A 27,908-nucleotide genomic window follows, 5' to 3' on the forward strand; every position below is an offset into this window, starting at 1 on the left:
ACTCCAGCAGCACTACTTTGTCTGATCCACTCAGACCAGCACAACACACACTAACACACCACCACCACGTCAGTATTACTGCTGAGAATGACCCACCACCCACATAGTACCTGCTCTATGAGGGTCCATGGAGTCCTGACCACTGAAGAACAGGGTAAAAGGGGTCTAACAAAGTATCAGAGAAACAGATGGACTACAGTCTGTAACTGTAGAACTACAAAGTGCAGCTATAGAGTAAGTGGAGCTGATAAAATGGACAATGAGTGTAGAAACAAGGAGGCGGTCAGAATGTCATGCCTGATATGCAGTGAGATTCAGTGACTGGACATCATTATTGCAACTACACGAGCATTATAAACAAATCATATGAGCATAAATCAGTCGGGATATTTGGGGGGGAAATATGGCATCATGCAATTTGTACCTCAAGGGAGCATCTTCAGCCTGACTGAGAGAAAATTTTGAGATGTAGTTCAGCACAAATGAGCAATTCCAAGAGTCAGACACAAGAGGGCAGTAGAGGCAGGCGATAGATACCTGAATTAACAGAGCAGGTGGCAAAGATGACGTTCTAACATGTTTTTCCACGTATGATATACATTAATTTATGAACATTTCTATCTATCTATCTATCTATCTATCTATCTATCTATCTATCTATCTATCTATCTATCTATCTATGTACAAATGCCTCATTAAGGATCTGCGGAGTTTGTAAGCTGCTATTATAAGCCAACAGTAAGAAATCTCTAAAGCTTATTTAACTGGTGGATAAAACTCACTGTATTTCACGTGACCCTATGCGAAGCGTCTAAAAATACATATGTGAACACGCGTGACGTAATACCATCAAACGGCACACGTGATGTGTAAATGAATCAATTAATCAATTAATTACAATGTGAGAACAACACAAATGTAAAAATGTGCATCACGTGTGAAATGTCCAAATGCGTTAGGCAGCGTGAAAGTCACGTGACTCGCGTGTGCGTCCCGAAAAAAAAATTGAGACTTTGTATTTCTAAAATATTGAAATCATGAAATAATGAGCTGAGAATGTTTTATTCAGCGTTAATAAGCAACCGTTCCGCTCCAGGAGTTACTGAGTCATTAGTGCTGCGCTGACAGTAATTATGTTGACTCGAGTCAGTAATTTGGGAAGTCGTTTCGAGATGCTGTGATAAAGGTTTAACCAAAGAACCAAAAAGGTGGGGTGATCTTTGTCCTCCACCTGGCAGGGCGAGGGGCTTCGGTGATGGACGGATGGTGGTCCGTGTAGTCCAGCGCGTCTGTTTGATCGGTTCAGCGAGTTCAGCCGCAGAAAGGAGCGCCTCACAGCGGAAGTGGCCGTGCCTCGACTTTCTCTCCTCTCACCTGAGAAGTGAGAAGTAAGGGCGAGACTGAGGGCAGAGCTTCCTGCTGCGTGGTGAACGGTGAAGCTGCTGCTCTGGAGCTTCTCTGAAGTCCAACTGAAACTGAAAGACCTGCATGTAACTCTTCTCGGAGGATCATCTTGGCTGGTCCTGTTGTTGTTGGAGTTTAAACGTGAGCCAAACTCGCCGGAGACACCATGAGCACTGCTGCTTATGTAAGTCACTGCCTGCTGTTGATTCACTCTGGGGTGGAGGAGCTGCTCTTCCTGTGTTTGACAGCTTTCATTCCACAAAACACACTTTTCCACCTTCTTCTGTAAAAGCCTGTCCCTCAAACCTGAGCGCAACATGCCGTTTATGGTTTTAGTGAAACGTTGGTTGATCCACACGGTGTCGTTACGCTGTCTTGTTGGAGTCAGAGAGAATGAAGGGGAGCTGGGTGAGCTGCTAGTCGCGTCAGATTGGCGTCTGACTGGCTTGTACTCGCTCTCTTCATCCACCTGTAGAGCTTTAAAGTTTTGGCGGTTTAAAGCTGAATTGCATCAGTTTTTCTTCCCCTTAACTTCTGCATAGTTCAGTCTTTGAGCTGTAAAGAGTCATTCAGAGTGGTTTGGGGTGAAAAGCTTCACCGTAGAGAAGCTTATAAAACTTTTAGACTCCGATTTCTTTAGTGGTGGTGATTGGAACCAGGGGCGCGAGCTCTGGTGTCTGCAACACAACACACAGTTAGTTTATTTACTATCCAGAACCACCAGTGATCCTATATGTGTCATCTGAGGTTTTGATAATGAGAAAATAGTGGCAAATCTCCAAATAAAACCTTGGAGAGAAAATAAATAATAATAAAAAATATATATTATATTAAGGCTTTTTATAGGCCAAAACTGTCCATATCATCATAAAACAATGTCCCAGACACCAGTCCGCATATAAATGATCATGTAATGTTTTTTTTTGTTCGTTATTAAACTCAGACGTCTGGTTCCTATCGCCGCCACTGTGAACAGTCCTGATTCGGCAAGTATCTGAAGAAGGATTTCGCTTCAAACCACTCTGAATGACTTTGTTTACATCTTACGGATTTAATAATGCATAAAATGGAGGTGCAATAGTGGAATCGCTCTTTAAGGACAGCGGGCCCTTGAACCAGTGTGAGTGAGGAATGTGTTGGAACTTTTTTTTAATGCATATTTGGACCTAAGAAAGGTATCAGGCCCAAAAGCTCCTCCAGTACTGAGCTCATGTCCCTGCCATCAGACCAAAACGTCATATCTCCAGAACTTAACAGGAGAAGGAGAAAACATACTTTACTTTTAATGTAGTCATTTTGGGCCGTTCATCTTGAAATTCACAAACAGCATAAAGGACAATAGGTATTTTTAAGTTATGTTTAAAAAAAAAAAAAAAAAAACCTGAAAAATGACAAAAATGGAGATGCAGGGATCTAGCACTGCAGTGGAACTTCCCAGCATATCCAGCCTCAACAGAATGCAATTAAACCCTGAAATAGGAATTAGGAATTGAATGTGTAGGAAAAAATGGATTCTATACCTCATTTACTTCAGACGCTGTGATGAGATGGGTGTTTTCTATTTCTATGGTTGTGCTGCGTGTCAGTGAGGTTGAGGTAGCTTTGGCAAAATGGGCAGCTGGTCACTAAACAATCCAATCATAAAGCAAGACAGACATACTGAATACTAAACACAGGAGATTTATTACATAACTTTTTTTTTTTTTTTTTTGACTGAATTGTTAGTTGGGTCATCTGGAGTGCGAAACCATGTGACAAAGGTTGCAGGGCTTATAAAGATGCTTAAAATATTACAGCTTCACAAGTCAGTATGTACATTAACACAGTTGACCTAAGATTAAACTAAACACTTTTCCCTTATGATTCTTTGTTTGTTTTATTTATTTTTTAAATCCTGTTTCATAGTTGTGTCTGTGAAATAGCCGTCACGAAAACAATTTGACATTAAAAATTAAATAATTTTGAATATAAAATGATATTTTAAAAAGGTTTAACTATGTATTTTATCAAAAATTAATTTTGCCACAGAGATTGTGGGCACTGCTGTTATCAGGACTCATTACGTTTTAACACGTTCTGTTGTACTCTGTTAAACGACAAGTCGAGGCTCATCAAAGAGGAAGCCTCTCAAGGCCTTTGAGGGCGAGTCACACTCGCTCACTGTATTTCATTAATTTATTAATAATTGAATTTATCAGGCGGGTCATAATGTGTGTCACTGGTGTTATGGGCTCTAATGGTTGGGTAATTAAAATGTTGTCAAATGATGCCATATTGTCCTTTTTATTACTGATTTTAAATGCACAAGGTCACCTGACCATCAGTGAGTCAGCCGCTTTACAAAATCCTCAGTTTTAACTAGAATGTCACTGGAGTCAACATCACTGGTTGCTATAGTGCATTTTACAATAGCTTGAGAACTGCTGCAGCTACAGACATGAAGACTCGTTATCCTGTGTGTGTGTGTGTGTGTGTGTGTGTGTTGCGCTGGTACGAGTGGGTGCTGCTTGAGTCTTTAAATACCTCAGTGTCACTGCTGGACTGAGTGTAGTCCACCAACCAGCAGCATTATGTGACCTCTGATAAAGGACTAGAGGATGACCAGTACAAACTGTGCAGCAGCAGATGAGCTATCATCTCAGATTGTACATCTACAAGGTGGACTGACAAGGTAGGAGTGTCTAATAGAGTGGACAGTGAGTGGACACAGTGTTTAAAAACTCCAGTAGCACTGCTGTGTCTGGTCCACTCACGAGGAGGTGGTCATAATGTTATGACTGATCGGTGTATATGGTGTGCATGCTTCATTTAGTTTGAAAATCATTGTGGCATCTGTTGAATATAGTCAGATGAAGTAATTTCAGCTGAGCTGAACTTGAGCTCAGGTTATTGCTGCTGCTGCTGCTCAACAGGATAACCCAAACCACGCCATACTGAGCTGCCAGCTTTCTTCATTCTGTGTCTCATAATCACATACATTTGGCTGGCGAGGGTCGCCACCCTGTGTTATCCTGCCTTCTGCACCAGATTTGTGAGTCCATGTCAGGGCTCAGAGTGGGTCAGTTAAGGACAATGACGTGATTAATCCCTCTGCGGAATGAGGATTAGTGGTCTCAGAGATCAAAGGTCAGAAATTCTCTTACATCAGTGCTTACATTTGTTTGTGATGGCTTTGCTGTCTGCTCTGTAGGTGTTGGGATGGGATGAAAATTTCCTGTCATGATGTCTGTGACCAAAATGATCATGGTGGCATTGTTAAATTTACATTGTTACATTTACAGCATTTAGCAGATGCTCTTATCCAGAGCGACTTGCAGTGCTTTGTCTATCTAGAGAAAGTATCTTTGCTAGTTACCAGTAGGTTAGAGAGAAAGATGGTCCTGAGCTCAGATACTGCTAGAAACAAGTCACTGTTGATGCCCAGAGAAAAAGGAACAGAGATAAACACAGAACAGTGCAATACAATACAGTACACTACACTACACTACAATACACTACACTACATTACAATACATAAGTGCAGTACAATACATTACAATCAGTTCCGTGTGCATTTAAGTGCTGTATAAAGCAATTTAAGATTAAGATTAAGTGACCCTTATTAGTCCCACAAGGGGAAAATTTCACCTAGGCATTTAACCCATTCGTGAAGTGAAACACTACATACACTCTAGTGAGCACATACACACTAGGGGGCAGTGAGCACAATTGCCCGGAGCGGTGGGTAGCCCAATCCACAGCGCCCAGGGAGCAGTTGGGGGTTAGGTGTCTTGCTCAAGGACACCTCACCTCAGTCATGTGCTGTCGGCTCTGGGGATCGAACCTGCAACCTTCCGGTCACGAGGCTGGTTCCCTAACCTCCAGCCTATGACTGCCCCAGTCATGACTGCCACATGTCTTCAGTCTGTGTTTGAAGGCTATGAGAGCCTCTGCTGTTCGGACAGCCAGTGGGAGTTCATTCCTCCACTTGGGCGCCAGTACAGAGAACATTCTCTATGCTTGTCTTCCAAGCGCCTTGAAGGATGGCTGGTCACGCTGAGCTGTACTCGAAGCACGAAAGGCTCGTGGTACAGTTCAAGATTTCACCAGTGCCATCAAGTAGGTAGGGGCTGGTCCATTTTTGGCTTTGTAGGCGAGCATCAGGGTTTTAAATCTGATGTGTGCAGCTACAGGAAGCCAGTAAAGGGAGCGCAGCCGTGGGGTGATGTGGCTGAAGATTGAAGACAAGCTGTGCTGCTGCATTCTGGATGAGTTGCAGAGGCTTGATGGCCTGCATGGGAAGACCAGCCAAGAGCGAGTTGCAGTAGTCGAGCCTTGAGATGACAAGAGACGGCACTAGTGCCTGGGTGGCCTCTTGAGTTAAAGTACACTGTACGCTGTACAAAGTACACTGAGATTATTTAAAAAGCACTGAAACACACTGAAAACCTTTCACCTTCACATTTTAAGTAGTACTTATTTTCTGGCTTTCGGACTGATTATGTTGAAATTATCACCCATTTTCATGAGATTTTGAATGATTTATGTTAAAAGTAATAGTTGGCCTTCTCGCGATTATGACTTATACCAAAATAATCTGTCCTTGTCATGAGGTTCTGATAGTTATGTGAAAATATTGCTTCTTTTTCTAAGGATTATGACTGACTGTGACAAAATATTGGTATACATTCCCAAAGTTATGACTGATTATGTTGAAACAGTGGATTGCTTCCTCAATATTTTGTCAAAATGATAATTAAATTCTTTAGATTTTGAATGATTTTGTTGATATAGTGGCTTCTTTTCCCAAGATTATGACTGCCATGTAAGTAATGGCTAGGTGGACATGAAATCCTGACTGTTTAAGTTAAAATATTGTTTCCTTTGAAACAGGACACTGTTAAACAGTAAATTTAGCGCTGCGCTTCATCATTATTTGTAATCACCGCATAGACATTAAACACAGGAGTGTGTGATTATAGCTGACTAATGTTCGCTGGTTTTTCTTGTTGAAGAACTGAAACCTGCTCCCACGCTGTGACTCAAACTCGGTGCCCGTGGGTGGTGGATGGTTAGCTGGGTGGGTGAATGGATGGTGAATGGATGGTAAATGAACAGTAACACAGATGACTTCCAGTTGTGGTTTAACTGCTGAACTCTTTGTTTGCTGCTATAAATAACCTTTTTTCTTTTTCTTTTTTCTTCTCCCGCAAAAACGTATTTTGGAAACATTTTACATTGTTACTTTCATTCATTGCGTTCTGTTCATTTGTATATGACCCACTCTGATCGACTAGATGCTGTTATACCAGGTAGATTTCTTCAGATAGCTGAGAGAATGAGTGCTACAAAAGGCCTTTGTCACCAAGGAAAGATGCTGTTGTTTTATTTTCACTTTTAACCTCCCAGCGTTCGTATCGCTGTTGTTGGAACAAAACCTTGTATCTGCAAAATGGTAACTTTACAGGAAAAGGGAAAAACCTACTTTGAGTAGTCAATGGAACCAGACTTTTTTCAAAGCCGTTTTGGGCCATTTCTTTCTCTCCATTCGTCATGAAGTTTACTCACAATGTAATGGGCAACAGGCATTTTCACATTGTCAAAAACTGAAAAACATCCAAAATTGAGAGATGAGGTTTTCTTCCAACAGCAGATATTCTGTCACTGCGTTTTCGTCTTGTCTTGTCCGTGTAGTCCTATCCAGTCGATGAGTATATTTGGACCTGGAGCTTTTTTCAGACAAAGAAGTTTAGTTTGAGAGATGGCAGTGACACAGTATTGGGTTTTAATCTGGGGCTCATTAGTGTAGTATCTCTCAAATGATGGAATACTCTCCCCAAGTCTATTTGGGATGCCACCTCTCTATCTTCATTTAAAACTCTATTAAAGACTTACTGGTTTCCGCTGTGTTATCGTTGTTCCATTTATACTTGAATGTTTACCTGTATTGTCCTTTTGTTGTTATATGTTTACTGTGTTCATGTTCTTTGATTATAAAATGTCCTGGAGCATGGGAAAGATGCTATATAAATTAAATGATGATGATGATCAATATCAGGCCAATACCAGCAGAACATGCTGGACTGGAAATCTGTAAGCAATATGTAAATATTACATTAAATACAAAGCTTTATGCTCTTAAAGAAACATTTTTAGCAGTATTGGCTTATTCTCAAAGGGCAATTCCAACAATTTTCCAAAATTTCTGAGTAATTCACTCAGTAGTTCACTATAGAGAAACTTACAGGCTCAGATTTCTTTACAGTGGTGCTGAACTGAAAGGAACCAGGGGTCACCATGTCTACAACACAGATAAAGACATTTTCTTTACTATCCAGAACCACCAGTGAGCAGAATGCGCTTTTTATTTATTTTATTTTTTTTATTTGTATTTCTTTATATGCAGTATTGATGATACTAAAACAGTGATAACATAAAGCCAAACGAATATGCTTCCTTTGCCTTACAAATCCCCACCTCTCTGCCATGAATGTATCTTTAAATAATACATTTTAGACCGTGTAGGCAGCATATTCATACCTTACTTACACTTACTGTAATAATCTTCTGTGAGGGAGCTTTTAGAGGCATTAAACTCCTCAGATGTCTGGTTCCTATCACCACCACTGTGAAGAGATCTGTAAGTTTCTCTGGAATGGAACATTTCACTCCAAACCACTCACTTTGTTTATCATTCAATCATACAGACATTTTGAAAAAAAAAAGGTTTTGGTATCAATATTGGAAAAGAAATATTGGATTTGTGCTGTCTTTAGTTAGTGCTGGTGCAACGGCCAGTATAACGATAAACGAGTGATCTATTGTGCGGCCCTGCTCTGAACACGCTGACTACTCTGGGCTTCATTTGTCAGAATTCAGTGCAATAGAGAATGGAGAATAAATCCTGCCGAACATCTCGCGATATTACGCGTTCAGGTTTTGAAGGACTGTAATATTAATATAATGAGTTCTTTCCTGTTGCCCAAGCCGAGCTTTGCCTTTATAACTCTTCATGTCTGCTTCATTAGTCTGAGAATGAGCTGCTTGGCTTTGCTTAAGTTCTGTTCTCCATGTCAAATGCGTGTTTAGGAAGATGGCATTGCTTTCTTTATTCTGCGCCATGCATTCGTTGCTAATGCAATGATGAATGAATGTTCACCGCTTTGGAAGCTGCTGGTTTTTTGGCTTCTCCGTCAGGAATTTCATACTATCTTTTCACTTTGTTACATAAAATCTGTGACGGACTGAACGGTTCCATTTGTAGTCGCTCTTGAGGCCACAGTTTAACAATACCCTTTCATTTCTCTGAACAAACCCAGAGACATTATATTTCTAGGTTCATTCTGACATTTTTTGGTATGGAACTGTCAAATCAGCAGACAAGTCATGTCCTTGACACAATAGAGAATGTGGCTGTTTTGTAGTAGCCTTTTTCTGTTTCACTATTTTCTTCCTGGCTTGATGGAAGACATGGAGAAATCCAGCAGGGAGGTGTTGATAACATACAGAATTGCCTACAGCTATTTGGCAAGTCGGTTCACGGAGAAATCACTATGTGTTTGAGCAGCAGACCAACATTAGCGTCCAATTTTACAATCTACAGACCTTTTATTAGGCCCTCTAAATGCACACAAGTAAACAATACTTGTCATTCATGACACAAACAGCTTACCAAGCGATGTTCAGCTGAACTAAAATCCAGATTTCTTTAGTTTTAGTTGCAGCTATTGTGCCATTAAGAGAAATGTAATGATGTAGTCTGGAAACATATGGTCCCCCATCCAATAAACAGCCCTGAAGTGTCTGAAATGCTGAGAATTCTGTAAAAGAAACATGACTTGTAGGTATAAAGGACTATCATCAGTTGTGCTTTACCCCTTTTTTGTTGGATTAATTGCAGCTAATGTAAGTGTGTTTCGTATTGCCTGGAAATGTTGGTTGGAGTGGGGGGGACTGCACTCTCTAATTTCTGTTTTTATTTCCTCACTGCACTGCTTACAGTTAACATCACATGTCATTGCCTTTCTCTTACTAATTTCTCAAGATATTTGATTGATTCTCATAAAATCTCAAGTTAACCTATATTTATAAGAGGATACAAATGATGGCAATGAATCTCCTGCAGCTAATTTGCTTGGAGAAGAAAGGAAAGAAAGCCTAAAACAGTTATTCGGAGAGGTGACTTGTGCCTCTTCAGAGAGGAGTGACTAAGTAATTAACATTCCTGCAGCCAGGCTGAGTAGTAATCTCAATCTAGGTAGTAGTTAGCTCTGTTATGTTGGTGTCACCCCCATCTGTTTGATGTGAGGTTGATACGAAGTACAGAGGTAGCTTTTTTATCTCACTTTATTAGAGTACTTATTTGGTCTTTCCCAACCAGTAGAGTACTTATTTGTGTCCCAGCAGGTCTTTTCAAAGAATGCAGTAAGCCTGGGTGAGTTCTAAAAAAATAAGCAACGCAATATTTTCAAGTTACAAAATCATGATTATCGATTATATCATTTCCATTGTTCTAGCAGAGTGGCTCTGGAATTCAGCTGTAGATGCGGTAGATGCTTAAACCCCTTGGGACCATCAGTGGCTCCAAAACACACTTTGTCATATTATTTATAACTTTCATATTCCATAAGTTACATTCAGAAGCTGGGCGTCATATGAGGCTGGAACTTTACTTTCCGGTCAAATAGATGGTGATGGAATTTTAAACCCTTATAATAAGACACATGCTTTGTTCATTTGAGGGGAGCTCAAAATAAATAAATAAATTAATTAATTAAAATAAAAATTCACATTTATTTCATGCAGTTACTGAATAATTTGCATTACAATTTGGTTGTGTAAATTCAGATGGACAAACCAAAATATACCCTGCAGAATAAGAGGTTAATTCATCTAAACCACTGGGACACTAAAGCTGTACACAAAGCAGCAAATTTTTCTCAGATGATAAATCACAATCTGGGAAACCCACAGCAGACACAATGGGGAATTTACTCTATCATGGCTTCTGAAGGCCCCATAATAAACCATAAAAAACAACCATATGCAAAATACAAGGTGGAGTCCAGGACCCCTAATTAACCTCTTAGACCCCTGAATATCAAAATCAGAATAAGTATGATGTTATGCTCTCGTTGTTTGTCCTGCTTCACCCGCAGTTGGCGAGCTTTTATTGTTGCTATGCATCACTGGTCTGCCTCGGGGTGGCGCTGTAGCAAATTGACCCAGTTTGTCCTTCACAGCCTCGCAACTGTAACTATGCCTGAGATAACTCTGAAAAGCTTTACAATATGCCGAGCCATATTTGTAAACCTGAAAACTTGCCCAATTTTCCCAAACTTTGGTGTAAAAGATGAATTGAAATTGATAGCAAAATAGGAGACGTATAAGGTAAAGAAATGAGACTAGAGGAAACGCTAGAAAAGAGCACTTCCAGTAGAAGAAGTGTTGTAATTGTGGCCGGGTGGGGGAAGGATTTTTTTTCACACACTGATGATGATGATGATGTTTTAACAGTAACGGTGATTAAAACATTACATCTAATAATGTTTTATATCATTTAGCAAGCTATTTTTAAAAGTGAATTAGTCCTCTGTTAGCTTGTGATTTATCACGTTTTAAGCATTGTCGTCAGGTTTGTTAGTCGCTGGTATCAGATCAGATCAGATCAGGTCAGGTCAGGTCAGGTCAAGTCATGTCAAGTCGCTTTGGTCATTCCATCTATGTACAAGTACACAGTGGAGTGAAATTATGTTCCTCCAGGAACAACACAGTGCAACATGGAACAAAAAGTGCAAATGTACAGACATGGTGTGCAAACAAAAAATTAAGCTAGAAACAATATAAGAAATACGATAAATTAAACATTAATTAAGTAAACAGACAGGACAGTGCAGCACTGACACAGTGCTCATTTCTGGACATGAGGTTCCCAAAGTGGCTGCTGCAGCTACCCAGCGGTGTATTCGATTACGCCATTAAGAAGATAATGTCACCATGTTGGTAGACAAGCTGTAACTCTGACTGTGCTCTGAGCTCGACTCCTCACTGCTTCAGATACAAACCTGCAGGTGCATAAAACCCAGGCAAAATACACCAGAAAATGACCACAAAAAAGATTAAAAGATATGTAGAGGCTTTAGATGGCGTCTCCAGAAAACGTTTCGAGGAGGAAATTGGCTAGATTGGTGGACTGGATCCATACAGCCTGCACATCTCCAGAGTTCACAACATTCCAGTGTGTGATAATTTATTAAAACGAATAAAAGTTGCACCAAAACTGCCAAAGCTTTTAAACAATAAACTCAAATATATTTTTAGCTTGAGCCAGTTTCTTATTCACCAGTCACTTGAATTTTTTGCTCCACCTTAAATGATGATGTAGTTAGTCTGAGGTTCCTTAAACATAGAATGAATTTCGAAAGTTGATGAATACAAAACTAACATCAGCTTAACATCTGAATAAATGCATCAGTTTACCTCAGTAAATGCTGCTTAATTGATAAAATACCTGCTAACTACATTTTGGAGATGCGTGCTTTTCTAATGGTATATGCCCTATTTTTTTTGCATACTATGAAGTACTAGTATGCAGTTTGAAATGCTGAAATAACAAGGCAGGCAAATCTCAGCCCTTTTAGATTTTAGCTTTCATTTGTTTTCCCTACAATAAATCAAAGTGAATGTTAATATTGCTGCTGTCCAATGAAAACCATGTATTTGTTTTTTTTTTTTTTTTTTTTTTTTTTTTTCTTTCTTTCTCTCTCTACATTTCAACGGCCCAGCTGTCCTTTACATGGTCTAAAAATTCCATGATGAATAGACCAATAGAAATGCTTTAAAATGACTTGGAACAGAATATGTATGCATTGACTTGCATTGAAAGGTGAGTGTTTTTGCCTTGTCCTGTAAAGTTAATATTTTGGAGATACTTGTTTTTCATTGGACAGCAACTATATGCTTTAAGGTTAAATAAACTACAAAAAAAAAAAAGTTTTTACTGCCTTTGCTGGATCGTTTCTGGCTTTATCTCATTACAAACCCCCACAGCACTGCTGAATGCACATGACGTTGCCTACCAGAGTTGTTGGCGGTGCGACTGGGACATATTTACAATACTATCAGTGGTCCAGGCCTGGAGTACATGTAGGACTCTACAATTGCTCCTTCTTTATATTAAAAATAAATAAATAAATAAAATGCAACCAGAAGTTTTGCTTTACGTCACCTGTGCAAGAACAGTTTTGGACACAATTAGCCTGCCACTTTATTATACATATTTATTATGCATGAACATAAATAAATATGCAGATTTTTGTAAATATGCAGAGTGATGCCTGTCACTGGCCTTGAATGTTTGTAGGGCTTGAAGGAAATAGATGAAGAAATTCGCTAAATTACATAGCTGTCAAGTTTCACAGATTACTCAGAAATGTCTGGTTTACATTAAGACTACGTCTTTTGCCTTTGCTGTGGACTTACTTTCAACTTACTTTCCCTCAGAAAATCCCATGCAATTTGACAGGCGGGTGTTCAGACTTTTACATACAGCTGTACATAATCTCTGCATGTATTCCTGGTTTTTATATATGGGATATATAAACTATATATTTATAGTGGGACACCAAAGATAGCCCTTTAGTTTATTATTGCACGATTTTGGTATATACATCCTCGAATGCATAGAACACTTCTTGTTCAGTTGGTCTCCCTATGTATAAACAGCAGACGGGTATGTAGGAGAGATTGGCTCTACCCTAAATGGCCCACCAACAGTTCTTGCAAGACTCTGCATGTTTGCTACAATGAGGGGAATGTAGCAGAGTTTTGTTCGTAGCCATGTTTCCTAAAACTGCATTACTTTCGCTTACTGTTATGTCCAAGATATTCGATTCATTATGTCCCTGGGTTTTAAACCAGGCTATATCTCTTTGAAAATCCTCTGTGCCTGAATGAATGACTGAAGACAGTAAATCCACTTTTACTTTCATAAATAATTCTCGTTCGCCATTCTCCTCATTTCCGTGCACATAAATCAATAGGTAAAAGATTCCCAAATGAATTCATCAATAATTTATGCTTATTACTGTTCAGTAATTTCTAAATCTGACACAGCTTTGTAAGTTTGGTGCAGTTACAGAGAAATGCTATTAGTGTTCAGGCATTCTCGTACTGCTTGAGTGTCGGAGTTGGAGTGATGTGTGTTTTTTTTTTTTTTTTTTTTTTTTTTTTCCTACCTTGAGAAGCTCAGTGTTTTTTTTTTATTTGTTTTTTTTCATTCACAGTAGTGTGCAAAAGTCAGAAAACATTTCAAAAGAGATTAGGTAAAATAATCTACTTGCTTAAGGAAGGGAGAGGTCAGAGCCAGAAGACCACTATCAGATAAACAGCTCTTAATGCTTTCATCTTTGAGAGAGAGCAGAAAATCAAGCTCCGCTCACATCTGGAAAAGAATCTAGAAAATGCTAAACTAACTTTTAAGATTGAACTTTTTATTAACAGCGGTTTAATGAAATGCTTCATCAAAAGTGTAAGGTGCATAATCACTGCACAGCCGATGCGTCTAGATAAGGCTTTAGCAGCAATTCTGAGAATGCTTTTCAGTTATATGGGACCTGCCTGGCCATGCATTTCAAAACTGGTTTCTGGTTTAGCTATTTCTTTGCCATATTTTTTACTTGACATCAGGTTGTACATTTAATGAACATTGGTATAACATATTATTCCAGAGTAACTAAATCCCATTTTTAAGGTGTATTCATTTTTGGAGTTGCTTCTCTCTCATTGTGGTCTTAAATGCTGAGGAAGTGAGGCCTTTCAACCAGGAAAAAACACTGTTATCTAATGTTTAAATGTGTTTTCATGCAGTTTTTGTGTCGCGTCGAGCCGAGCCAGGTGTGTTAGAGGAGAGGAAGTGTACAAACACTATTTCTCTGTTTTATAGGTCACTGGGCATGTTTGATCATGAGCAGTGGAACTGCATAACAAAGTCTGCACCAGGTGAAGTTACATGCTATGCATGGCGTGTTTCTGCTGAGCCAAATGTTTCTTTGTCAAGACCTTATTTGCTGAGACCTTGAGGAGTTTATGCAGAAGTATTTATGCACATAATTCTGCACCATTGTTGGCTTCCTTCAAGATTTTGCAGAATCTTTTATAAACCCAGTTCCAAAAAAAGGTTGGAATGGTAAGTGAAAGGCTTTAAAAACAAAATGCAGCTATTAGTTAATTCTATTTGTTCTGAAAACAGTAGAAAAGCACTATTTGATGTTTTACCTTATGAACTTTGTATTTTCTAAATATGTGAGAATTCCATATTTGACGCCAGCAACATGTGCCAAGAAAGTTGGGACAGGAGTATGTTAACCACTGTGTTCCATCACCATTTCTTTTCACAGCACTTAATAATTCTTACTACTACTACTACTACTACTACTAGTAATAATAATAAATAATTATCAAATGATTAAATCCTAATAATAAACCAATAATTACTTGAGGACTGAAGGCACCCAATGAATTGGTTTTATAAGCGGAATTGTATGACATTCTTCTGTTACCATACAGGGCTTCTGTTATTGTAGTTTGAGCGTAATGACACACATTTTTAATGGGAGTCAGTTATGGACTTCCAGCAGGTCAGTCTAGCAACCACACTCTCTGATAAAGCAGCCATACTGTTCTAACACATGCAGAATGTGGCTTAGTATGGTTGTGTTGAAATAAGCATGGATAAAAGGCAGCATGTGTTGCTCCAGACTGTGTTCAGCATTAATGGTGCCTTCACAGATGTGATGATACCCACTAATATGCCATGACGGGTACTGGCTTTTGAACTTTAGTCCGGTATCAGTTTAGATGGTTTTCTTCTTTGACCCAGCAAACAGTCTATTATTTCCATAAACAACAAACTGAATGTCCTTTTTCCCCTTTTAACTCCCAATCCAGCATTTTCTGCTGAATTTCACCCACATACTGATCAGTATCAATCAACTGTCGCTGGGGCAGTGCTCCTCTTGTCACTGAGGTGGTAGCCTCAAGGGAATATCTCAGTATCATTAGTCAGGGAACATATTATTGTTCCGTTTTAAAACATTTGAATATAAAAAGGTACAAATACAAACTTTTCACCTGGAAAAACTTATTTAAGGTTCACAGTTGGACCTTAAAACCACTGTTGTACTTTTGAGGAATATATCACTTGGTGTGTAAATAATTTGCGAATGTAACAGTCAGCTTGCTTGGTAAAGGCTAAATGTGAACAATCTACTTTGTTATTTGGTTGCATTTCTTTAATTAAAGGAGCATTCATCTACACTCTTAAAATAGGGTTCTATAGTAAAGAAAATGATTGAAGGGTTCTTTCCAGCATGAAAGTGTTCTTAAAATTGTGCTTTTGAAAAGGTTTCTATATAGCACCCAAAAGGGTTCTTCTATTGTCACAATGTCAAGCTTGTAACAATAGAGGAACCCCTTTGGGTGCTTTATAGAATGATAAGATTCTATATACAACCCTCTAAAGCATGTTCTCCTTCAATCTGAAGAACATTTGATTTCTACTCCCTTTTTTTGAGTACTGTTTTGCTGTAGTGATTAGATTAGAATCTTTCTAGAGGAACCTACTGTGATACCTTGACATGAACAATATAATGAACACAGAGACGTTATAAATGAGACAGTCACTGTCGAATAAGGAAAAATCTTAACACTAAAATGTTGTCTGCTTGCTGAGAAAGTCCCATCCTCCAGTTGGCTTGCTGGTTATGCTGCGAGCGGAGAAGGGTCAACAACATTTCAGCACAATGCTTGTAAAGCCCACTGCTCATAGCAGAGGTCTGCACAACCGTAGTGGTCAGAACAAACTGAAAAATCTTTTTTGCTTTATTCACCCAAAGGCGACTTTTTGAGATCTTTGTCTGATTTTATCAGTGATTTCAAATATGCTTTTTAAAATAGTAATTTAACCTTCAGTGTCACGTATTTTGGTCTCTCTCCATTCAAAGACAGAGCAGTCTGGTCCTGTATGGCTCAAAATAACTGCTCTGTGGCATTACAAACATAGAGGCAGAGTAAACAGACTTTCCTATAAGGGCTTTTAGCATGATGGAACTCGGGAAGTGCAATGTGTTCTGTAGGAACTTTTGTGACGTTATGAATTTCTCCTTCAATAGCGTTTAATTTTGTTTAATATACTTTCTCTTTTATACAGCAGTCAGATTTTTTTTTTTTTTCATCCACAGCAACAAACACTGACTGAAATACAGCAAAAGTCTACTTGCAGGTATAATTCTGAGAACAGGATTAATGTGTCACTCCTGTTTCACTGTGGTGTTCCAGCCGACTGGTTAAGTTCTAAAAACAACACAACAGTAATGGAGTGTAGCACTGGAACATGGCCTGGTCAGTTCAGTCTCATTCCATTTTTTTTAATGTCAAAACTTGAGAAATCAAGTACCTGGCTGTATATACACTCACCGGCCACTTTATTAGGTACTTGCTAGTAAAAGGTTTTTCTGAAGGCTTTTGCCTTCAAAACTGCCTTAATTCTTCATGGCACACTTTCAACAAGGTGTTAGAAACGTTCCTCAGAGATTTTGGTTGGTTATTTGAGTTACTGTTGCCTTTCTATCATCTCGAACCCGTCTGCCCATTCTCCTCTGACCTCTCACATCAACCAGGCATTTTTGTCCACACAACTGCCGCTCACTGGATATTTTCTCTTTTTTGGACCGTTCTCTGTAAACCCTAGAGATGGTTGTGTGTGAAAATCCCAGTAGATCAGCAGTTTCTGAAATACTCAGACCAGCTCGTCTGGCACCAACAACCACGCCACGTTCAAAGTCACTTAAATCACCTTTCTTCCCCATTCTGATGCTCGGTCTGCACTTCAGCAAGTTGTCTTGATCACCTCTACATGCCTAAATCCATTGAGTTGCGGCCGTGTGATTGGCTGATTAGCTATTTGTGTTAACAAGCAACTGAACTGTACCTAATAAAGTGGCCGGTGAGTGTATGAGCAAGTAAAAGCCCACTTGGGGTTTTATGTCTTGGCATGATGTCACTGGTTAATATGTTGTTCCTTGCACACAGTGATGCACTCAGAAGAGGTTTAGAGGTGGCAAAGGTCATTACAGTTGAATGGAAATGCAGTGGCTGCCATGATGCTCTGCTCTTGCTAAGCTGGGCTGTATTTAGTTCTTTAAACACTGGTTGATTTAAAGGTTTTTGGTTGCATTTTCAGTATGTGAGATAAATGTGTAGAGGTTAAGTGAATTTCTATGCAGGGTGTTGCGTTTAGAAGTGACAGCTACTGTCTTTAAGGTTAGGTTGGGTGTTAGAACATATTTTCAAAGAAAATATTTTCTTCTGTGGAAATAAGTGATTTTTTTCCCCTCTCTTTTGCTCTGGGTTGCGGTCAGTTCTACCAAAAAAAAAAAAATCATAGCTTGATCATAGACATGAAGTTTGAGTTGTCCACTGCCTGTATTGTGATATGATACAATGAATTGTGCTAAATATGACCAGGGATATGAACTATCAAGGTAAAAAGGGGTACTTGTGATATGAAGTTGATTTTAAAAATTCAGCATAATTAAAACAAAAACAATACTATTTATGCCTAGGAACTAACAATTTAATTGTCTCTCTTTCAGATATCAGTGATAATATGACCGGTAATCTCTGTCTGATCTGTGATTTTGAGAAATTAATGTTGCCCAGCTCTAAACTGCAGCAGGCTGTCCATGTCGTCCATTTATATATGTTTTCCAGTCATCTTATTATGATTGTTAGTAATTAAATGTGCCACAAGACACATTATTTCAGGTCTTACCATTTTGGATTCTGAGGTCTAGATTTAGTTTGATTTTTCATAACAAAATGTCCTAAAATTTCCCCCGTTATTTTGTCCTAACACTGAGCAACAATAATAACACCAGAACATTCCTGTTATAATCAGCAAGCTGCACCATTTTTGATTGACGCCCTGTTGGAGAAAAGGAGTGATCTCTATGATCCTTCCATGAAACAGTTTTCCAAAGTGCTGGACCTTAGAGGTGAATACCATTTGTTTTGTACCAAGTCTATCGATGCTGCCCACACAAAACCTTGTATCTCCAAAAAGGTAATTTTACAGGAGAAGGAAAAAACATACATTACTTTCAATGTAAGTCAATGGAACCAGACTTTTTTCCAAGTCATTTCTGGCCATTTATTTTGGTACATTTTTCATAAAATGTGCACACAATATAAAAGCCAGCATGCATTTTCAAATTATGTCAAAAACCGAAAATTGGCAAAAAATGGAGATATGAGGTTTTCTTCTGACAGCAGTGATCTGTATCTTTATGCAGTGACCCAAAACAAACAGTATTCTAGTGTAGTTAGCTATATAGACTTCCCAACACCAGGTTGGCATAATGCTGGTTTAATTATGTTAATTGGGCTAGTGATGTTAAATGTTGGGATAAAGCGTAACCTGTTATATCAAGTTTGGGACACGGGTTTAATAATGACAGCTGGACAGCTCTGTCAGTAAAGCAGCTGTTCTCTAACAGGCGAGTTGTTTATTTAGGGCTTAACTTCACACGCGCTCTTGACGTTTCCAGTGTAGACTTTCTGAAGGCTTTGGTTTGTGATCCAATTCTATATTTGAATGCTCGCTTGCTCTTAAGATACAGTATCAAATTTTCTAAGCCACTTCAGAAAGAGGCGCTCATTTGATTGTGGCTGTGGACAGAGCATAAGCACCGCCCACTGTACTCTGACAGGATTCACTCAGGTGGCTAGTTTTGATCACTGACACGAAAAGACAAAGGTATTCCATATGTTTGAGTGGAGCAACAAATGACAACGCTACCAGCAGTAATGGAAGTGTCCTGCATTAGATCATTCATTCATTTATCCTTTAAGCCACTCGTCCTCCTGGGTTGTGGGGGTGGGGCAGAAGGTGGCAACCACTTTGGACAGATCACCAGTCCATCAGAAGGCATTCATATACATTCATACCTAGGGGCAATTTAGAGTTTCCAGTGGGCCTGACTGCATGTTTTTGGACTGTGGGAGGAAACTGGAGCACCTGGAGGAAACCTCGAATCAGAAGTTTTTTTTTCTTCTTCAAATATGGAAAACTAAGCTGCAAATACAGCCCGTTTTGAATTCATTTTTCACTGATGTCAGGAGAACCAACTCACTATTAACATATGTCCATGTATTTGGCCTTCAGCAGCTTAACCCCACCTATTCATATTGCAGTTCTAAGAAATGTTCCAGCTCTATGTGCTTTTTTGATTGAGGTGCCTTACAAGTCAGCCAATCCGAACAGAGATCATTTGCATCGTTCTTAAGCACACCGATACAGAGAGAGTGGAAACCAAGAGATAAAGGCGTACAAGAACAATGTGGGATTGTTGGCTCTTTGAACTCACCAAAATAAAGAGAAATTTTAAAATAAAAAGAATTTAAAGATCCACTAAAATTAGCAGAATAGTATATTTCAGTGTGTTCTGCGTAGGACGTGAAAACCTATTTTCACTCAGAAGATCAACAGAATGTGTCATTTGACCAGGGGTGGTAAACTTTTGCATACAACTGCACGCAACATGTAAATCTGAAAGAATTTATGTAAGAATGTATGACGGTGTTTAAGCCGGTCTAACCTCCATCTGTTAGACCTCATTTCCTCCTTTAATTGTGAGAGAAAATGAGTTTATATTATGTGTTTGTGTGTTTTTGTAACTTTTTATCTAATGGAATGGTGTGATTCTCTGCCCTCTCCCTGGATTGGGAGATGTAGATTGGAGAAATCTGGCTTTGGGCTACATCAGCTTCTTGGACATTTGACTGACAGGTTTCTGCCTGCGTGAGGACTGTTATCTTCTCGTTATCTTAATATTCAGGGATGGCATAAACAAGATTGTAATCTGGGAGATTGGGAGTGGTGATGTTATCAAATCGAATCAGGTTCACACTCCCGACCTGCTGCTGGATTCAGTACGATTGCTCATCTCTTCCTCTTCTGCCATTCTCCATCCCTCACTCTGTGCTGAATTTCACTAACACACCTGGCTGCCTAGCTGACCTCAGGGACGGGTCGCTTACATGGCCGCTGTGTTTTCCCAGTCCCTTCTCTAGTGTGACATCGCTGATTTGCAGAGCGAAAGATTGACAAGGTTCGGCCGGGGTCTCTGGAGCCCAGCATTTGATGTTCTGCTGGAAAATCTGTGAGTCAAATTTAAGTCGCAGAGAGAGTAGAGAGGAGAGGAGAGGGAGGCATGACTGACATGACTCAGTCTTGACTTGACTGTAGGCGCTCATTTGTGTCTAACCAGTACCTACATATCTCTCTGCTTGAATACATCGTAGCTGTCCAAAAAAAATAATAAAATAAAAAAAATAAGTGATTTTTAATTTTATACATTATTTGATCTCAGCAACTGCCCTTAGCATTTTGTGAAAATTTCTTGATGGATGGAACTAAAGAGGTGCTACAAAACTGCTTAAACCAAATCTTTTGCTCTCTCCTGTAAAGTAACCACTTTGGAGATGCTTGTTTTCTTTGGACAGCAAGGATATACTGTAACGTTATTCAGTAATAACTTATGCACTGTATTTAAATATTATAAGCTAGACACCAGAAGGCGTTTTAAAATGTTTAATGCAGTAAATTCAAGATGTTTGGGAACAGCAAGAATTGATCAAAGATAGATATTGTGAATAAATATTTATAGTTATTAGGGTCATCTACCTGAAATTGTATCACTACTGTTCAAATACAAGGCATTCTGAATGTTAATTTAATTAATAAGTACTACTACAAGTACTATTACTACTACTACTACTACTACTAGTGATATTATTATTATTATTATTATTATTATTATTACTAACTGTACTACTAGTGGTACTACTACTAGTACAACAACCACTACTACTACCACTACTCTACTAATACTCTCTTCTGCTACTGCTACTACTACTATTGCTACTACTCTACTACTGCTAGTTGTACCACTGCTGCTACTACTACTAATGCAATAATACTACTTCTACTTCTAACAGTACTGCTACTGCTAGTACTAATACAACTGCTGCAGCTAGTACTAATACAACCGGTACTACTCCCCTAATAGTACTATTAGTAATACTATTATGCTACTAGTACAACCGCTAATACTACTAGTACTAAAACCCTACTACTACTGCCACTACTACTACTAATAATAATCATAATCATAATAAGGATTCTATGATCAACTATTTCAATTTAGAACCGTAGTAGTAGTAGTAGTAGTAGTAGTAGTAGTAGTAGTAGTAGTAGTAGTAGTAGTAGTAGTAGTAGTAGTAGTATGCCGTCATCATCAGAATGTAGACACTTTTTGTCATCCGTTTCTTTTCGACTTTTGACAAGCAGCAACAACAAAAAAATGAGATCTTATTCCTTTTTTAAATACTGCCAAAAATGATCACATACAGTCCAAATTAAATATGCTGTCACAGGATAAAACACCATAACAGCTACTGCCACATCAGTTGGGAAAGCTGCAAAACAGCAAGTATACAGAGCGGCTTCATAAGGGAACTGCTTTTAATGGACTAAGATTAACTCATTTAGAGCTAATGCATTTGCATCCCGTGCCAGTTTTGAAGCTGATTTGAGCTTTATTATCACTGCAGTAGTCTGCTCAAGGGAAACGGTCATCATAATAAAGTGATGGTCATTGTTGCGACAGTTGTATATATGGATCAGATCAATTATGGATGATCATTTAATAAACACAGACCATGATTCCTGTGAATAAGGATTGCAGGCCAGATAACGGAGAGAATGTGCCTTTTTTTTCCCCCTGAAAGTCCCAAAAATGCACAATGTAGCGTGGAAACTCTGCTCATTTAATGTTTTAGTACAGTGTGGATTAAGCCATATGTACGCTCTCTAAATATGACTTCACATAGGACTGAATCCAACCTGGCTGTGTTCCCGTTAAATGTTCTATCTAATGAGAATGAAGGAGAAGATTTATGTAACCATCCAATAAGTAAGTAAGTAAATAAATAAACTAAAATAAATGTGTATTGTTTATATTCTTGTAAATATTCAAGTGTATAAACACTACACAATACACAAGTGTTATATACTTTATATAGGGTACATTTATATGTATTATACATGACATGTTATATACAGTATATAAATCTTTCCTCCAAAATGGTCTGAAAGTGATAATTCACTGCCGCATTGATTCTGTATTGTTAGAATCGGTTATTATGTGTTAAAATACGTTTTTCATCATATTATTCAAATGATTGGACAAACTATATCAGTGTCATGTTTGTAATATAACTGTAATGCTAAAATTGTTTTTATTATTTAAAAAGCTTGCTGTTTTGTTTTTATATCTGCATCACACTGCTGTGTAAGTAATTCACATGTCATTCATGTCTTCAGTGTCATTAGTAAAAACAGTATTGAAAGGTTCAATACAAGGTTTTTGTATTGACTCACTGGTGAGGTCATTTACACCCGGTCACTGAAACATAAACACCTTCAGTGGCTGCACAGTTAATAAAGCCAAGCATGAGTATCTGTGGCAGTAATCACTACTTCTCAAGAGCAAACACTGTAACTGCTCAGTAAACCTCTTATGCGCTCTGGATGTTTTTTTTTTTTTTTTTTTTTTTTTTTTTTTTTTTTTTTTTCCCTCCCCATAGCCAGTTCAACAGGTTTGGCTATGCTGGGCTAAACGAGAGCATATATTTACAACTCCAGGGAGCCACTCCCTGCCTGCCTGACCTGTGTTTGAGAGAAATCCTGTATCATAGCTTAAGATCACATTGTCTCATTTGGCTGGTGTCAGAGAAGCACGGTTGGGCTGTACGCGCTGATCTCAGCCTCACGCTTTGAGAATGCGTGCATTTTTAATGCATTTACATGTTATGTAATACACAGTATTATATCGCTGCTTTTGGAAGAAAACCTCGTATCTCCATTTTTCAGTTTTTGACATAATTTCAAAGGACCTGTTGCCCTTTATATTATATGTAAATTTCATGATGAATGGAACAAAAGAAACAGCCCAAAATGACTTGGAAAGATGTCTGGTTCCTTTGACTTGCATTAAAACTACAGTATGTTTTTTCTTTCTCCTGTAAAGTTCTAATTTTGGAGATTTTCTTCCAACAACAGCTATATGTTAATGGTTGCTTTGTGACATACAGGACTGTGCAGTAGTCAGAGTGTTATTCTGTTATTCGGTCAGTCTGTTTGTTATTCTGAGAACACCAGCAGCTTCTTTGTTTGATGTGAAATATTCTTCCCTTTGTCTACTTTCTGTGCAAAAAAAAAAGAAACATGGGCAGAATTTAAATGTTACAATGGCTACTACTACTGGTTTTAGCTTTGCAGCATACATTTGTCCATTTTATACATAAGTGTCATGCAGTCTTAGAGAACAGATACCTATGTTGGTAACAACTTGACTGTTTGAGACCGTCCATGATTTTAGCAACATTTGGCTGTAGGGTGTGAAGAACGTCAATATAGTATAATATAGGGGTGGCCGATATGGCTTGAACATGATGGCACGATACTTGTTTTCAACATTTAGTTAATGAGCGCAATAATGGTAAAATATCATCATATTGTCCTGCCCTAGTATAATATTGCAATATTTTGGGTTTAAGTGCATCAATACACAGAGACTCAAGCATTACTATTTTATGACTTAGTTTTGTATATTTATGATGTATATTAATCCCATCACTTGACTAATAGATTCCCAGAATGCATTTTAAAATATCGCCAAGAGACTTTTACTGTGGTAAAAGACGCCTTCTGCATCTTTCATACAGTGATAGGAAACATAGTAGCTCACAGAAAGCTCAGATTCTATGCGCTGATTTTGATTTTGAAATTTGAATATTTTTAATCATTTGTGAATCATGTTTCGCCCCTCAGGTGTTTGGGCACAGTGCAATCTGGGCCCATTTGAAAAAAAGTTTGGACGTCCCTGCTTTACCTGAACCTTGCTAGTGCATGTTGTTGATATAACCATGCCTTAAACACGTTTAAGATATCGTATGTCATAATAACTCATCCCTTCATTTCAAGAATGGGTTGCTGAGATGGGCAAAATAGCTGCATATGATAAATGATCATTTAAATTGTTTGTGGCATTTGAGGTGTACAGATGCAAATGGGGCAAATATTTAAGATTTATAGAGAGTTCTTAAAGATGTACCAATATCTACCACCCCCCCCCCCCCCACCTTTGTATGCTTAACATTTTTGCAGTTAATTAATGTATTAAATAATGCATTTATATGATACATAGCTTTGTACTCTTCTGCATTAGGTCAGGTCATGAATGTAGTACCGACACTGAGTTGGGTAAAGGCTTGTCATGTTGTTGCAAATGTGTGCTTTTATATGAATCTAAGATAAAAATCAATTAAAATCTGTTAATCTCAATCCTCACTTATTCCTTTAATTAGTTTCGTGATGTATCTGCTTTTAATGCAGCCTTGTGTGATTTCTGAATCCAACCAAACTCATGGTGGGTAATTCACATACAGTGTGTGCAGAATTATTATAATTATTATAAGTTGTATTTGAGAGGATTCTGTTTATTATTGAACAACAACTATGTTCTCATTCAACCCAAAATACTCATAAATATCAAAGCTTAATATTATTGGAAGTTGGAGTTGTTTTTTTAGATTTGGCTATCTTAGGAGGATCTGTTTGTGCAGGTAACTATTACTGTGCAGAATTATTAGGCAACTTAATAAAAACCAAATATATACCCATCTCACTTGTTTCTTTTCACCAGGTAAACCAATATAACACCACAAAATTTAGAAATAAACATTTCTGACATTCAAAAACAAAACCAAAAACAAATCAGTGACCAATATAGCCACCTTTCTTTACGATGACACTCAAAAGCCTTCCATCCATAGATTCTGTCAGGTGCTTCATCTGTTTACGATCAACAGTGTGCGCAGCAGCCACCACAGCCTCCCAGACACTGTTCAGAGAGGTGTACTGTTTTCCCTCCCTGTAGATCTCACATTTTATGAGGGACCACAGGTTCTCTATGGGGTTCAGATCAGGTGAACAAGGGGGCCATGTCATTATTTTTTTACCTTTACTGGCCAGCCACGCTGTGGAGTATTTGGATGCATGTGATGGAGCATTGTCCTGCATGAAAATCATGTTTTTCTTGAATGATACCGACTTCTTCCTGTACCACTGCTTGAAGAAGGTGTCTTCCAGAAACTGGCAGCAGGTCTGGGAGTTGAGCTTCACTCCATCCTCAACCTGAAAAGGTCCCACAAGTTCATCGTTGATGATACCAGCCCATACCAGTACCCCACCTCCACCTTGCTAGCGTCTGAGTTCGAGTGGAGCTCTCTGCCCTTTACTGATCCAGCCTCAGGCCCATCCATCTGGCCCATCAAGAGTCACTCTCATTTCTTCAGTCCATAAAACCTTAGAAAAATCAGTCTTAAGATATTTCTTGGCCCAGTCTTGACGTTTTATCTTATGTTTCTTGTTCAAAGGTGGTCGTTTTTCAGCCTTCCTTACCTTGGCCATGTCCCTGAGTATCAAGCACCTTGTGCTTTTTGATACTCCAGTAACGTTGCAGCTCTGAAATATGGCAAAACTGGCAGCAAATGGCATCTTGACAGCTTCACGCTTGATTTTCCTCAATTCATGGGCAGTTATTTTGTGCCTTTTTTTTTTCAACATGCTTCTTCGCTATTTGCCATGAAACGCTTGATTGTTCGGTGATCATGCTTCAAAATTTTGGCAATTTCAAGACTGCTGCACCCCTCTGCAAGACATCTCACAACTTTTGACTTTTCAGAGTCCGTCAAATCTCTCTTCTGACCCATTTTGTCAAAGGAAAGGAAGTTGCCTAATAATTTAGCACACCTTATATAGGGTGTTGATGTCATTAGACCACACCCCTTCCCATTACAGAGATGCACATCACCTGATTTACTTAATTGGTAGTTGGCTTTCAAGCCTATACTGCTTGGAGTAGGACAACGTATAAAAAGGATGATGTGATCAAGATACTCATTTACCTAATAATTCTGCACACAGTGTAAATAGCGGGTAAAATTGAGATACTTACAGACCAAGAGGCCGGGGGGGAATGAGCGTTGATACTATTAGAGAGATGAGGGAGAGCTGGAGCGTTTGACGGATGGCTGAGCGAGTGTGTTGTGAGGGAGGTGTGTGTTGTACAGGAGGTTATAGAGTGCAGGGTGTGTGTAATGGTTTTATTTGGCTGTGATCAGGGTGACTGATAGCAGTGCCCTAAAGCAGTGACTGACCCTGTTCCCCAGTGACTCTCTTAATCTGCCACCATGATTACTATTAAAAAACCCCAATTAGGCTGCGGCAGTGGTGGCTGTAAGAACGCCTTTAATTGCGATGAGTTATCATCATCTGCTCGGCTGTAATTGAGGCCCGATCTGAAGGGTGCAGTGCATCTGACAAATTGATTTAATACCAAAGTGATTCTCTCTCCCTAATGACACTCCTCATGGCCTACACACAGATCGCTAACTAATCGCACACGTTTCTCATCACTGTGGTGTGTGTGTGTGTGTTGGGGGTGGGGTAGAGAAATTTTAAGTGTGTGTGTGTGTGTGTGTGTGTGTGTGTGTGTGTGTGTGTGTGTGTTCGGGTAAGAAATGCTTGCTGTATTCTTGGCTGGTCCCACTTTGCTTCTGCTGTGCTGTATTACCACTGCAGTAAGGAGGGGAGTGATTTATGGACAATTAGAGCTCTTTTAGTAGAGTCAGCTGTGTATGTGTGTGTGTGTGTGAGAGAGAGAGAGAGAGAGAGAGAGAGAGAGAGAGAGAGATCAAAGTAGAGTGAAAGAAGAATAGAGATCCACTAGAGAGATTGAGAATGGGGGGTTGCTTGATTTTCAAAATAGCGTGGATAAGATCTTATCTGTAAAGGAGGATCCAGTAAAGCACATCTAATCCGTGAAGGGGGGGTCCAATTAAGCAGAATTGTCTAAGCTTATTCTCAAAGGGCCAGTGTGGCTGGGGGTTTTAAATCCAGCTTGGGTGAATCCAGTAGAGTGAAGGAGAATGAGTGGATCCATTAGAATAAAAAGGGGGATCAAGCAGAGTCAAAGACAATAGAAGGGTCTAGTAGAGTGAAAGAGAACAGAGGAATCCATCAGAGTTAAAGAGACTGTGAGACAATGAAAAAGAATGAGGTATTTAGAGTAGAGAAAAATGAAGGGATCTGACCAAGTGAACAAGAATGGAGGGATCCAGTGGAGTAAAACAGAACAGAGACATCCACTGGAATGAAAGGGAAGGGGGATCCAGAAGAGTCCAAGGCAATAGAAGGGACTAGTAGAGTGAAAGGGAATTTAAAGCTCCAACAGTGTTAAGTCAAAGACAGCAGAAGGGCCTGGCAGAGGTGAAGGAAAATGGAGAGACCCGACAGAGTAGGGGATCCTACATAGTGAAAAAAAATGTGTTCAATAGAG

The 27,908-nt window shown here is 38.9% G+C and overlaps 1 protein-coding gene across 1 annotated transcript in view; it reads left to right on the forward strand.

Annotated features, from left to right (window-relative positions):
- The first annotated feature begins 1,123 nt into the window (after window positions 1-1,123).
- Window positions 1,124-27,908, forward strand: part of zmp:0000001114 (suppressor of tumorigenicity 14 protein homolog) — an 88,313-nt gene continuing 61,528 nt past the window's right edge. The window contains exon 1 of the mRNA XM_017719338.2: window positions 1,124-1,588. Coding sequence (XP_017574827.1) covers window positions 1,571-1,588 — 18 coding nt within the window. The 5' untranslated portion in view covers window positions 1,124-1,570. The remainder of the gene's footprint in view (window positions 1,589-27,908) is intronic.

The sequence above is a fragment of the Pygocentrus nattereri genome, chromosome 17 (genome assembly GCF_015220715.1).
Source record: "Pygocentrus nattereri isolate fPygNat1 chromosome 17, fPygNat1.pri, whole genome shotgun sequence".
Lineage (NCBI taxonomy): Eukaryota > Metazoa > Chordata > Actinopteri > Characiformes > Serrasalmidae > Pygocentrus > Pygocentrus nattereri.